General features: G+C 44.6%; 1 protein-coding gene across 2 annotated transcripts in view; it reads right to left on the bottom strand.

Annotated features, from left to right (window-relative positions):
• LOC129820883 (neuropilin-2-like) overlaps positions 1-12500 on the bottom strand; it is a 91928-nt gene that overhangs the window by 41409 nt on the left and 38019 nt on the right. For both annotated transcript variants that reach the window (XM_055877957.1, XM_055877958.1), the window contains exons 4-5: positions 9893-9970; positions 7405-7566 (exon numbers count right to left, since the gene is read on the bottom strand). In XM_055877957.1, coding sequence (XP_055733932.1) covers positions 7405-7566; positions 9893-9970 — 240 coding nt within the window. The remainder of the gene's footprint in view (positions 1-7404; positions 7567-9892; positions 9971-12500) is intronic.

Here is a 12500-nt window from a genome sequence, read left to right as displayed (position 1 = left end):
GATCTAGGTGCTGCTGTAGGCCCTCCTTGGTTGGTGACAGAAGCACCAGATCATCAGCAAACAGTAGACATTTGACTTCGGATTCTAGTAGGGTGAGACCGGGTGCTGCAGACTGTTCTAGTGCCCGCGCCAATTCGTTGATATATATGTTGAAGAGGGTGGGGCTTAAGCTGCATCCCTGTCTCACCCCACGACCCTGTGTGAAGAAATGTGTGTGTTTTTTGCCAATTTTAACCGCACACTTGTTGTTTGTGTACATGGATTTTATAATGTCGTATGTTTTACCCCCAACACCACTTTCCATCAATTTGTATAGCAGACCCTCATGCCAAATTGAGTCGAAGGCTTTTTTGAAATCAACAAAGCATGAGAAGACTTTGCCTTTGTTTTGGTTTGTTTGGTTGTCAATTAGGGTGTGTAGGGTGAATACATGGTCTGTTGTACGGTAATTTGGTAAAAAGCCAATTTGACATTTGCTCAGTACATTGTGTTCATTGAGGAAATGTACGAGTCTGCTGTTAATGATAATGCAGAGTATTTTACCAAGGTTGCTGTTGACACATATTCCACGGTAGTTATTGGGGTCAAATTTGTCTCCACTTTTGTGGATTGGGGTGATCAGTCCTTGGTTCCAAATATTGGGGAAGATGCCAGAGCTAAGGACGATGTTAAAGAGTTTTAGTATAGCCAATTGGAATTTGTTGTCTGTATATTTGATCATTTCATTAAGGATACCATCAACACCACAGGCTTTTTTGGGTTGGAGGGTTTTTATTTTGTCCTGTAGTTCATTCAAGGTAATTGGAGAATCCAGTGGGTTCTGGTAGTCTTTAATAGTTGATTCTAGGATTTGTATTTGATCATGTATATGTTTTTGCTCTTTGTTCTTTGTTATAGAGCCAAAAAGACTAGAGAAGTGGTTTATCCACACATCTCCATTTTGGATAGATAATTCTTCGTGTTGTTGTTTGTTTAGTGTTTTCCAATTTTCCCAGAATTGGTTAGAGTCTATGGATTCTTCAATGACATTGAGCTGATTTCTGACATGCTGTTCCTTCTTTTTCCGTAGTGTATTTCTGTATTGTTTTAGTGATTCACCATAGTGAAGGCGTAGACTCAGGTTTTCCGGGTCTCTATGTTTTTGGTTGGACAGGTTTCTCAATTTCTTTCTTAGATTTTTGCATTCTTCCTCAAACCATTTGTCATTGTTGTTCATTTTCTTCGGTTTTCTATTTGAGATTTTTAGATTTGATAGGGAAGCTGAGAGGTCAAATATACTGTTAAGATTTTCTACTGCCAAGTTACACCTTCACTATTGCAGTGGAACGTTTTACCCAGGAAGTTGTCTAAAAGGGATTGGATTTGGATTTGCTGTTGCCTAATTGTTTTTGGTAGGTTTCCAAGCTGCATTCCTTCCATGTATAGCATTTCTTAATGTTACTCAGTTCCTTTGGCTTTGATGCCTCATGATTGAGTATTGCTCTGTTCAAGTAGACTGTAATGTTGTTGTGGTCTGATAGGGGTGTCAGTGGGCTGACTGTGAACGCTCTGAGAGACTCTGGGTTGAGGTCTGTGATAAAGTAGTCTACAGTGCTACTGCCAAGAGATGAGCTATAGGTGTACCTGCCATAGGAGTCCCCTCGAAGCCTACCATTGACTATGTACATACCCAGCGTGCGACAGAGCTGCAGGAGTTGTGACCCGTTGTTGTTGGTTATGTTGTCATAGTTGTGTCTAGGGGGGCATATAGGGGAGGGAATGCTGTCACCTGCAGGCAGGTGTTCGTCCCCCTGTGTGCTGAGGGTGTCAGGTTCGTGTCCAGTTCTGGCATTTAGGTCGCCACAGACTAATACATGTCCCTGGGCCTGGAAATGATTGATTTCCCCCTCCCCTCTCTCTCTCTGTCTCTCTCTCTCTCTCTCTCTCTCTCTCTCTCTCTCTTCTCTCTCTGTCTCTCTCTCTTCTCTCTCTCTCTATCTTTCTCTTCTCTCTCTCTCTCTCTCTCTCTCTTCTCTCTCTCTCTCTCTCTCTCTCTCTCTCTCTCTCTTCTCTCTCTCTCTCTCTCTTCTCTCTCTCTATCTCTCTATTCTCTCTCTCTCTCTCTCTCTCTCTCTCTCTCTCTCTCTCTCTCTCTCTCTCTCTCTCTCTCTCTCTCTTCTCTCTCTGTCTCTCTCTCTTCTCTCTCTCTCTATCTTTCTCTTCTCTCTCTCTCTCTTCTCTCTCTTCTCTCTCTCTCTTCTCTCTCTCTCTCTTCTCTCTCTCTCTCTTCTCTCTCCTCTCTCTCTTCTCACTCTTCAAATCAATTCAATTTGATTTATGTCGTAACCACTTGCCATTTACAATATTAAAATAATAAGAATCAAAATTGTCAACGGGACAACATCAACAACAATAACCAATGATCAAAATAACCATACATTGAACAATAACAAAAAGGTTATTGGGGTGTTGAAGGTAGTAGGGAGGGTAGGGGTGGTGTGTGGAAGGTAGTAGGGGGGGTAGGGTGGTGTGTTGAAGGTAGTAGGGAGGGTAGGGGTGGTGTGTGGAAGGTAGTAGGGAGGGTAGGGGTGGTGTGTTGAAGGTAGTAGGGAGGGTAGGGGTGGTGTGTTGAAGGTAGTAGGGAGGGTAGGGTGGTGTGTTGAAGGTAGTAGGGAGGGTAGGGTGGTGTGTGGAAGGTAGTAGGGAGGGTAGGGGTGGTGTGTGGAAGGTAGTAGGGAGGGTAGGGGTGGTGTGTGGAAGGTAGTAGGGAGGGTAGGGTGGTGTGTTGAAGGTAGTAGGGAGGGTAGGGTGGTGTGTTGAAGGTAGTAGGGAGGGTAGGGGTGGTGTGTGGAAGGTAGTAGGGAGGGTAGGGGTGGTGTGTGGAAGGTAGTAGGGAGGGTAGGGTGGTGTGTTGAAGGTAGTAGGGAGGGTAGGGTGGTGTGTTGAAGGTAGTAGGGAGGGTAGGGGTGGTGTGTGGAAGGTAGTAGGGAGGGTAGGGGTGGTGTGTGGAAGGTAGTAGGGAGGGTAGGGGTGGTGTGTGGAAGGTAGTAGGGAGGGTAGGGGTGGTGTGTGGAAGGTAGTAGGGAGAATAGGGGTGGTGTGTTGAAGGTAGTAGGGAGAATAGGGGTGGTGTGTTGAAGTTAGTAGGGAGGGTAGGGGTGGTGTGTTGAAGTTAGTAGGGAGGGTAGGGTGGTGTGTGGAAGGTAGTAGGGAGGGTAGGGGTGGTGTGTTGAAGGTAGTAGGGAGGGTAGGGGTGGTGTGTGGAAGGTAGTAGGGAGGGTAGGGGTGGTGTGTGGAAGGTTGTAGGGAGGGTAGGGGTGGTGTGTGGAAGGTAGTAGGGAGGGTAGGGGTGGTGTGTGGAAGGTAGTAGGGAGGGTAGGGGTGGTGTGTGGAAGGTAGTAGGGAGGGTAGGGTGGTGTGTTGAAGGTAGTAGGGAGGGTAGGGGTGGTGTGTGGAAGGTAGTAGGGAGGGTAGGGGTGGTGTGTGGAAGGTAGTAGGGAGGGTAGGGTGGTGTGTTGAAGGTAGTAGGAGGGGTAGGGGTGGTGTGTGGAAGGTAGTAGGGAGAATAGGGGTGGTGTGTGGAAGGTAGTAGGGAGAATAGGGGTGGTGTGTGGAAGGTAGTAGGGAGAATAGGGGTGGTGTGTGGAAGGTAGTAGGGAGGGTAGGGTGGTGTGTTGAAGTGGGTAGGGTGGGTAGGGTGGTGTGTGGAAGGTAGTAGGGAGGGTAGGGGTGGTGTTTTGAAGGTAGTAGGGAGGGTAGGGTGGTGTGTTGAAGGTAGTAGGGAGGGTAGGGGTGGTGTGTTGAAGGTAGTAGGGAGGGTAGGGTGGTGTGTGGAAGGTAGTAGGGAGGGTAGGGTCGTGTGTGGAAGGTAGTAGGGAGGGTAGGGGTGGTGTGTTGAAGGTAGTAGGGAGGGTAGGGTGGTGTGTGGAAGGTAGTAGGGAGGGTAGGGTGGTGTGTGGAAGGTAGTAGGGAGGGTAGGGGTGGTGTGTGGAAGGTAGTAGGGAGGGTAGGGTGGTGTGTTGAAGGTAGTAGGGAGGGTAGGGGTGGTGTGTTGAAGGTAGTAGGGAGGGTAGGGGTGGTGTGTGGAAGGTAGTAGGGAGGGTAGGGTGGTGTGTTGAAGGTAGTAGGGTGGGTAGGGTGGTGTGTTGAAGGTTGTAGGGTGGTGTGTTGAAGTGGGTAGCAGGGGATTGAGAAAACAGACCAATCTTTTCTTTTCTCTCTTTAAAGCTACCAGATGGAAAACAGAGCTGAGTGGTTTACAGGCTGGGGTGTGTGTGTGTGTGTGTGTGTGTGTGTGTGTGTGTGTGTGTGTGTGTGTGTGTGTGTGTGTGTGTGTGTGTGTGTGTGTGTGTGTGTGTGTGTGTGTGTGTGTGTGTGTGTGTGTGTGTGTGTGTGTGTGTGTGTGTGTGTGTGTGTGTTCTTGCGTGTGTGTACATTTGACGAGGCAGGGGAGTTTAGACAGGAAGGTCAGGCCACAGAGAACACAGGACGGGGCTTGAGCTCAGGAGAAGGAGAGAGAGAGAGAGATGGAGAGATAGAGAATGAGAGAGAGAGAGAGAGAGAGAGATGGAGAGAGAAAGAGATAGAGATGGAGAGACAGAGAAGGAGAGAGAGAGAGATAGATGGAGAGATATAGAGATAGAGAGATAGAGAAGGAGAGAGAGAGATGGAGAGATAGAGAATGAGAGAGAGAGAGAGATAGATGGAGAGATATAGAGATAGAGAGATAGAGAAGGAGAGAGAGAGATGGAGAGCTAGAGAAGGAGAGAGAGATGGAGAGATAGAGAAGGAGAGATAGAGAAGGAGAGAGAGAGAGAGATGGAGAGATAGGTAGAGAGAGAGAAGGAGAGATAGAGAAGGAGAGAGATATGGAGAGATAGAGAAGGAGAGAGATAGATAGAGAGATAGAGAGAGAAGGAGAGAGAGAGATAGATAGATGGAGAGATAGAGAAGTAGAGATAGAGAAGGAGAGACAGAGAAGGAGAGATAGGTAGAGAGAGAGAAGGAGAGATAGAGAAGGAGCGATAGAGAAGGAGAGATAGGGAAGGAGAGAGAGAGATGGAGAGATAGAGAAGGAGCGATAGAGAAGGAGAGAGAGATGGAGAGATAGAGAGATAGAGATGGAGAGATAGAGAGATAGAGATGGAGAGACAGAGAAGGAGAGAGAGATGGAGAGATAGAGAGATAGAGATGGAGAGATAGAGAGATAGAGATGGAGAGACAGAGAAGGAGAGAGAGAGAGATAGAGATGGAGAGATAGAGAGATAGAGATGGAGAGACAGAGAAGGAGAGAGAGATGGAGAGATAGAGAGATAGATATGGAGAGACAGAGAAGGAGAGATAGAGAGATAGAGATGGAGAGATAGAGAGATAGAGATGGAGAGATAGAGAGATAGAGAAGTAGAGATAGGTAAGGAGTGAGCGAGATGGAGAGATGTAGAGATAGAGATGGAGAGAGAGATGGAGAGATAGAGAGATAGAGATGGAGAGATAGAGAGATAGAGATGGAGAGACAGAGAAGGAGAGAGAGATGGAGAGATAGAGAGATAGAGATGGAGAGACAGAGAAGGAGAGAGAGATGGAGAGATAGAGAGATAGAGATGGAGAGACAGAGAAGGAGATAGAGATGGAGAGATAGAGAGATAGAGATGGAGAGACAGAGAAGGAGAGAGAGATGGAGAGATAGAGAGATAGAGATGGAGAGATAGAGAGATAGAGATGGAGAGACAGAGAAGGAGATAGAGATGGAGAGATAGAGAGATAGAGATGGAGAGACAGAGAAGGAGATAGAGATGGAGAGATAGAGAGATAGAGATGGAGAGACAGAGAAGGAGAGAGAGATGGAGAGATAGAGAGATAGAGATGGAGAGATAGAGAGATAGAGATGGAGAGACAGAGAAGGAGAGAGAGATGGAGAGATAGAGAGATAGAGATGGAGAGAAGTAGAGATAGAGAAGGATAGAGAGAAGGAGAGAGAGAGAGATAGAGATGGAGAGATAGAGAGATAGAGATGGAGAGACAGAGAAGGAGAGAGAGATGGAGAGATAGAGAGATAGATATGGAGAGACAGAGAAGGAGAGATAGAGAGATAGAGATGGAGAGATAGAGAGATAGAGATGGAGAGATAGAGAGATAGAGAAGTAGAGATAGGGAAGGAGTGAGCGAGATGGAGAGATGGAGAGATAGAGATGGAGAGAGAGATGGAGAGATAGAGAGATAGAGATGGAGAGATAGAGAAGGAGCGATAGAGAAGGAGAGAGAGATGGAGAGATAGAGAGATAGAGATGGAGAGATAGAGAGATAGAGATGGAGAGACAGAGAAGGAGAGAGAGATGGAGAGATAGAGAGATAGAGATGGAGAGATAGAGAGATAGAGATGGAGAGACAGAGAAGGAGAGAGAGAGAGATAGAGATGGAGAGATAGAGAGATAGAGATGGAGAGACAGAGAAGGAGAGAGAGATGCAGAGATAGAGAGATAGATATGGAGAGACAGAGAAGGAGAGATAGAGAGATAGAGATGGAGAGATAGAGAGATAGAGATGGAGAGATAGAGAGATAGAGAAGTAGAGATAGGGAAGGAGTGAGCGAGATGGAGAGATGGAGAGATAGAGATGGAGAGAGAGATGGAGAGATAGAGAGATAGAGATGGAGAGATAGAGAGATAGAGATGGAGAGACAGAGAAGGAGAGAGAGATGGAGAGATAGAGAGATAGAGATGGAGAGACAGAGAAGGAGAGAGAGATGGAGAGATAGAGAGATAGAGATGGAGAGACAGAGAAGGAGATAGAGATGGAGAGATAGAGAGATAGAGATGGAGAGATAGAGAGATAGAGATGGAGAGACAGAGAAGGAGATAGAGATGGAGAGATAGAGAGATAGAGATGGAGAGACAGAGAAGGAGATAGAGATGGAGAGATAGAGAGATAGAGATGGAGAGACAGAGAAGGAGAGAGAGATGGAGAGATAGAGAGATAGAGATGGAGAGATAGAGAGATAGAGATAGAGAGACAGAGAAGGAGAGAGAGATGGAGAGATAGAGAGATAGAGATGGAGAGAAGTAGAGATAGAGAAGGAGAGAGAGAAGGAGAGAGAGAGATAGAGATGGAGAGATAGAGAGATAGAGATGGAGAGACAGAGAAGGAGAGAGAGATGGAGAGATAGAGAGATAGAGATGGAGAGATAGAGAGATAGAGATGGAGAGACAGAGAAGGAGAGAGAGATGGAGAGATAGAGAGATAGAGATGGAGAGAAGTAGAGATAGAGAAGGAGAGAGAGAAGGAGAGCATCTCAGTGCTGTGGGTGCAGGGTGGGGGTGCAGGGTGGGGGTGCAGAGACAATGGGACAGGAGTTATGGAGAAGATAGAGATGGAGTGTGTCTCCTGTCCAGTGATGACCAGATGACTGTAAATGTGAGCAGTACTGACCGTCTTTGGGCAGAGAGAGAGGTAGATCCAGACTAGGTGTTAGACCAGACGAGAGGCTGCCGCTGTGGAGAGACCAGCTCAGCTCTGACACGCTGTCAGGGATCCAGCCACACAGACTGGACTCGAAGTCACACAGACCGCCCAGAGACCAAGGTGTAGTGCCTAGAGGAGAGAGGTATAGATTGAGAGAGGGGACAGAGAAAGAGAGGGAGGGAGGGAGGGATCAATGATGCTGATCAGACTGATCGTGATCAATACCTGTCTGAGCCGTACAATACCCTGAAGCCCTGTGCATCTGTGTTTGTGTTTGTGGTCTTCTGTGTTCAACTAACACCATAATACTTGATTCTTTAAAAAACATTAAAACTAGATCTACATCCCTGGAAGGTTCTGGCAAAACCACTCATGACCATCAATCGATTGAATCTCCATGTGACAGGATGAATCTCCATGTGGCAGGATGAATCTCCATGTGGCAGGATGAATCTACATGTGGCAGGATGAATCTACATGTGGCAGGATGAATCTCCATGTGGCAGGATTAATCTCCATGTGGCAGGATGAATCTATATGTGGCAGGATGAATCTACATGTGGCAGGATGAATCTCCATGTGGCAGGATGAGTCTCCATGTGGCAGGATGAGTCTCCATGTGGCAGGATGAGTCTCCATGTGGCAGGGTGAATCTCCATGTGGCAGGATGAATCTACATGTGGCAGGATGAATCTATATGTGGCAGGATGAATCTATATGTGGCAGGATGAATCTATATGTGGCAGGATGAATCTACATGTGGCAGGATGAATCTACATGTGGCAAGATGAATCTCCATGTGGCAGGATGAACCTCCATGTGGCAGGATGAATCTCCATGTGGCAGGATGAATCTCCATGTGGCAGGATGAATCTATATGTGGCAGGATGAGTCTCCATGTGGCAGGATGAGTCTCCATGTGGCAGGATGAGTCTCCATGTGGCAGGATGAATCTCCATGTGGCAGGATGAGTCTACATGTGGCAGGATGAATCTCCATGTGGCAGGATGAATCTCCATGTGGCAGGATGAATCTCCATGTGGCAGGATGAATCTCCATGTGGCAGGATGAATCTCCATGTGGCAGGATGAATCTCCATGTGGCAGGATGAATCTCCATGGGGCAGGATGAATCTACATGTGGCAGGATGAATCTCCATGTGGCAGGATGAATCTCCTTGTGGCAGGATGAATCTCCATGTGGCAGGATGAATCTATATGTGGCAGGATGAATCTATATGTGGCAGGATGAACCTCCATGTGGCAGGATGAATCTCCATGTGGCAGGATGAACCAACATTTGCCTGGTGTTTTAGCTACCGGTGTGCCTAATCAGTCAGTGTTGTACCTGCCTGGCTGAGTGCCATAGTGGGTGAAATGAGCGAGCTCGTCTGGTAACCAGAGCGCCAAACACGTGAGGAAATAAAACTTTGGAGTCTGCCTGGAAATTAATTCAATACATTTTTCTAATATATTTAATTTTTTACATATTTGATAATTTCATGTTCTCCTCTTATTTGAATTCAAATACTTTTTAAGTACCATCTTAAGAAACTGTCTGATTGTTAAGGTATTCCAGGACTTGGTTGTGCTCCTCTTGGGGCAGCGGTGGTATCCTCTAAACGTGGCAGGTTGAGAGTATATATTTACCTGCTCCTCTTTGGGCAGCGGTGGTATCCTCTAAACGTGGCAGGGTGGGAGTATATATTTACCTGCTCCTCTTTGGGCAGCGGTGGTATCCTCTAAACGTGGCAGGGTGGGAGTATATATTTACCTGCTCCTCTTTGGGCAGCGGTGGTATCCTCTAAACGTGGCAGGGTGGGAGTATATATTTACCTGCTCCTTTTTGGGCAGCGGTGGTATCCTCTAAACGTGGCAGGGTGGGAGTATATATTTACCTGCTCCTCTTTGGGCAGCGGTGGTATCCTCTAAACTTGGCAGGGTGGGAGTATATATTTACCTGCTCCTCTTTGGGCAGCGGTGGTATCCTCTAAACGTGGCAGGGTGGGAGTATATATTTACCTGCTCCTCTTTGGGCAGCGGTGGTATCCTCTAAACGTGGCAGGGTGGGAGTATATATTTACCTGCTCCTCTTGGGGCAGCGGTGGTATCCTCTAAACGTGGCAGGGTGGGAGTATATATTTACCTGCTCCTCTTTGGGCAGCGGTGGTATCCTCTAAACTTGGCAGGGTGGGAGTATATATTTACCTGCTCCTTTTTGGGCAGCGGTGGTGTCCTCTAAACGTGGCAGGGTGGGAGTATATATTTATCTGCTCCTTTTTGGGCAGCGGTGGTATCCTCTAAACGTGGCAGGGTGGGAGTATATATTTACCTGCTCCTTTTTGGGCAGCGGTGGTGTCCTCTAAACGTGGCAGGGTGGGAGTATATATTTACCTGCTCCTTTTTGGGCAGCGGTGGTATCCTCTAAACGTGGCAGGGTGGGAGTATATATTTACCTGCTCCTCTTGGGGCAGCGGTGGTACCCTCTAAACGTGGCAGGGTCGGTGTGGCAGTGGCAGGTAGAGTGGTGGTTTCTTTACAGAGGAGAAAAGAGGAACAAGGAGATTGCTTAATTGTAGAATGTTTTGAAAGGTCCGATGGGAAACTGACATATGGAATTGTTTTAAGATGTCAAACCATGGATCATTTAGCTATTTGATTTTGAAGTTCAAGAATCCCTTTAGGTAACACCATTTCTTAAATAAAATAGTTTTTTTTTTTTAAATATTGAATTTACTACTGAAGCATATAGAAACGCATTGAATAACACCTTCAAAAATGGCAAAAAAGACAGTCCGAAAATAAATCATAAGGTTTTAAAGAGTCTGTCCTATATCTAGGAGATTTAAGAAAGCACAGTACCAGGCAAAAGTTTGAACACACCACCTCATTCACGGGTTTTTCTTTAATTTTACATTGTAGAATAATAGTGAAGACAACAGAACTATGAAATAACACATATGGAATCATGTAGTAACCAGAAAAAAGCATTATATCAAAATGTGTTTTATATTTGAGATTCTTCAAAAAAAAGCCACCTTTTGCCTTGATGACAGCATTGCACACCCTTGGCATTCTCTCAACCAGCTTCATGAGGTAGGCATATAGACTCTAATATTAAACTACCATCTATTAGTCTATTGGGTGGTGGTATAATATTAGAGTCTATTGGGTGGTGGTATAATATTAGAGTCTATTGGGTGGTGGTATAATATTAGAGTCTATTGGGTGGTGGTATAATATTAGTCTATAGGGTGGTGGTATAATATTAGAGTCTATTGGGTGGTGGTATAATATTAGAGTCTATTGGGTGGTGGTATAATATTAGAGTCTATTGGGTGGTGGTATAATATTAGAGTCTATTGGGTGGTGGTATAATATTAGTCTATTGTGTGGTGGTATAATATTAGAGTCTATTGGGTGGTGGTATAATATTAGTCTATTGGGTGGTGGTATAATATTAGTCTATTGGGTGGTGGTATAATATTAGAGTCTATTGGGTGGTGGTATAATATTAGAGTCTATTGGGTGGTGGTATAATATTAGTCTATAGGGTGGTGGTATAATATTAGAGTCTATTGGGTGGTGGTATAATATTAGAGTCTATTGGGTGGTGGTATAATATTAGTCTATTGGGTGGTGGTATAATATTAGAGTCTATTGGGTGGTGGTATAATATTAGTCTATTGGGTGGTGGTATAATATTAGTCTATTGGGTGGTGGTATAATATTAGTCTATTGGGTGGTGGTATAATATTAGAGTCTATTGGGTGGTGGTATAATATTAGTCTATTGGGTGGTGGTATAATATTAGTCTATTGGGTGGTGGTATAATATTAGAGTCTATTGGGTGGTGGTATAATATTAGTCTATTGGGTGGTGGTATAATATTAGTCTATTGGGTGGTGGTATAATATTAGAGTCTATTGGGTGGTGGTATAATATTAGAGTCTATTGGGTGGTGGTATAATATTAGAGTCTATTAGGTGGTGGTATAATATTAGAGTCTATTGGGTGGTGGTATAATATTAGAGTCTATTGGGTGGTGGTATAATATTAGAGTCTATTGGGTGGTGGTATAATATTAGTCTATTGGGTGGTGGTATAATATTAGTCTATTGGGTGGTGGTATAATATTAGAGTCTATTGGGTGGTGGTATAATATTAGTCTATTGGGTGGTGGTATAATATTAGTCTATTGGGTGGTGGTATAATATTAGAGTCTATTGGGTGGTGGTATAATATTAGTCTATTGGGTGGTGGTATAATATTAGTCTATTGGGTGGTGGTATAATATTAGAGTCTATTGGGTGGTGGTATAATATTAGAGTCTATTGGGTGGTGGTATAATATTAGAGTCTATTAGGTGGTGGTATAATATTAGAGTCTATTGGGTGGTGGTATAATATTAGAGTCTATTGGGTGGTGGTATAATATTAGAGTCTATTGGGTGGTGGTATAATATTAGTCTATTGGGTGGTGGTATAATATTAGTCTATTGGGTGGTGGTATAATATTAGAGTCTATTGGGTGGTGGTATAATATTAGTCTATTGGGTGGTGGTATAATATTAGTCTATTGGGTGGTGGTATAATATTAGAGTCTATTGGGTGGTGGTATAATATTAGAGTCTATTGGGTGGTGGTATAATATTAGAGTCTATTAGGTGGTGGTATAATATTAGAGTCTATTGGGTGGTGGTATAATATTAGAGTCTATTGGGTGGTGGTATAATATTAGAGTCTATTGGGTGGTGGTATAATATTAGTCTATTGGGTGGTGGTATAATATTAGTCTATTGGGTGGTGGTATAATATTAGTCTATTGGGTGGTGGTATAATATTAGAGTCTATTGGGTGGTGGTATAATATTAGTCTATAGGGTGGTGGTATAATATTAGAGTCTATTGGGTGGTGGTATAATATTAGAGTCTATTGGGTGGTGGTATAATATTAGAGTCTATTGGGTGGTGGTATAATATTAGTCTATTGGGTGGTGGTATAATATTAGTCTATTGGGTGGTGGTATAATATTAGTCTATTGGGTGGTGGTATAATATTAGAG

Source organism: Salvelinus fontinalis, chromosome 23 (assembly GCF_029448725.1).
Source record: "Salvelinus fontinalis isolate EN_2023a chromosome 23, ASM2944872v1, whole genome shotgun sequence".
Lineage (NCBI taxonomy): Eukaryota > Metazoa > Chordata > Actinopteri > Salmoniformes > Salmonidae > Salvelinus > Salvelinus fontinalis.
Note: the sequence above shows the minus strand (reverse complement) of the source record. Positions and strands in the feature narration are given on the sequence as shown.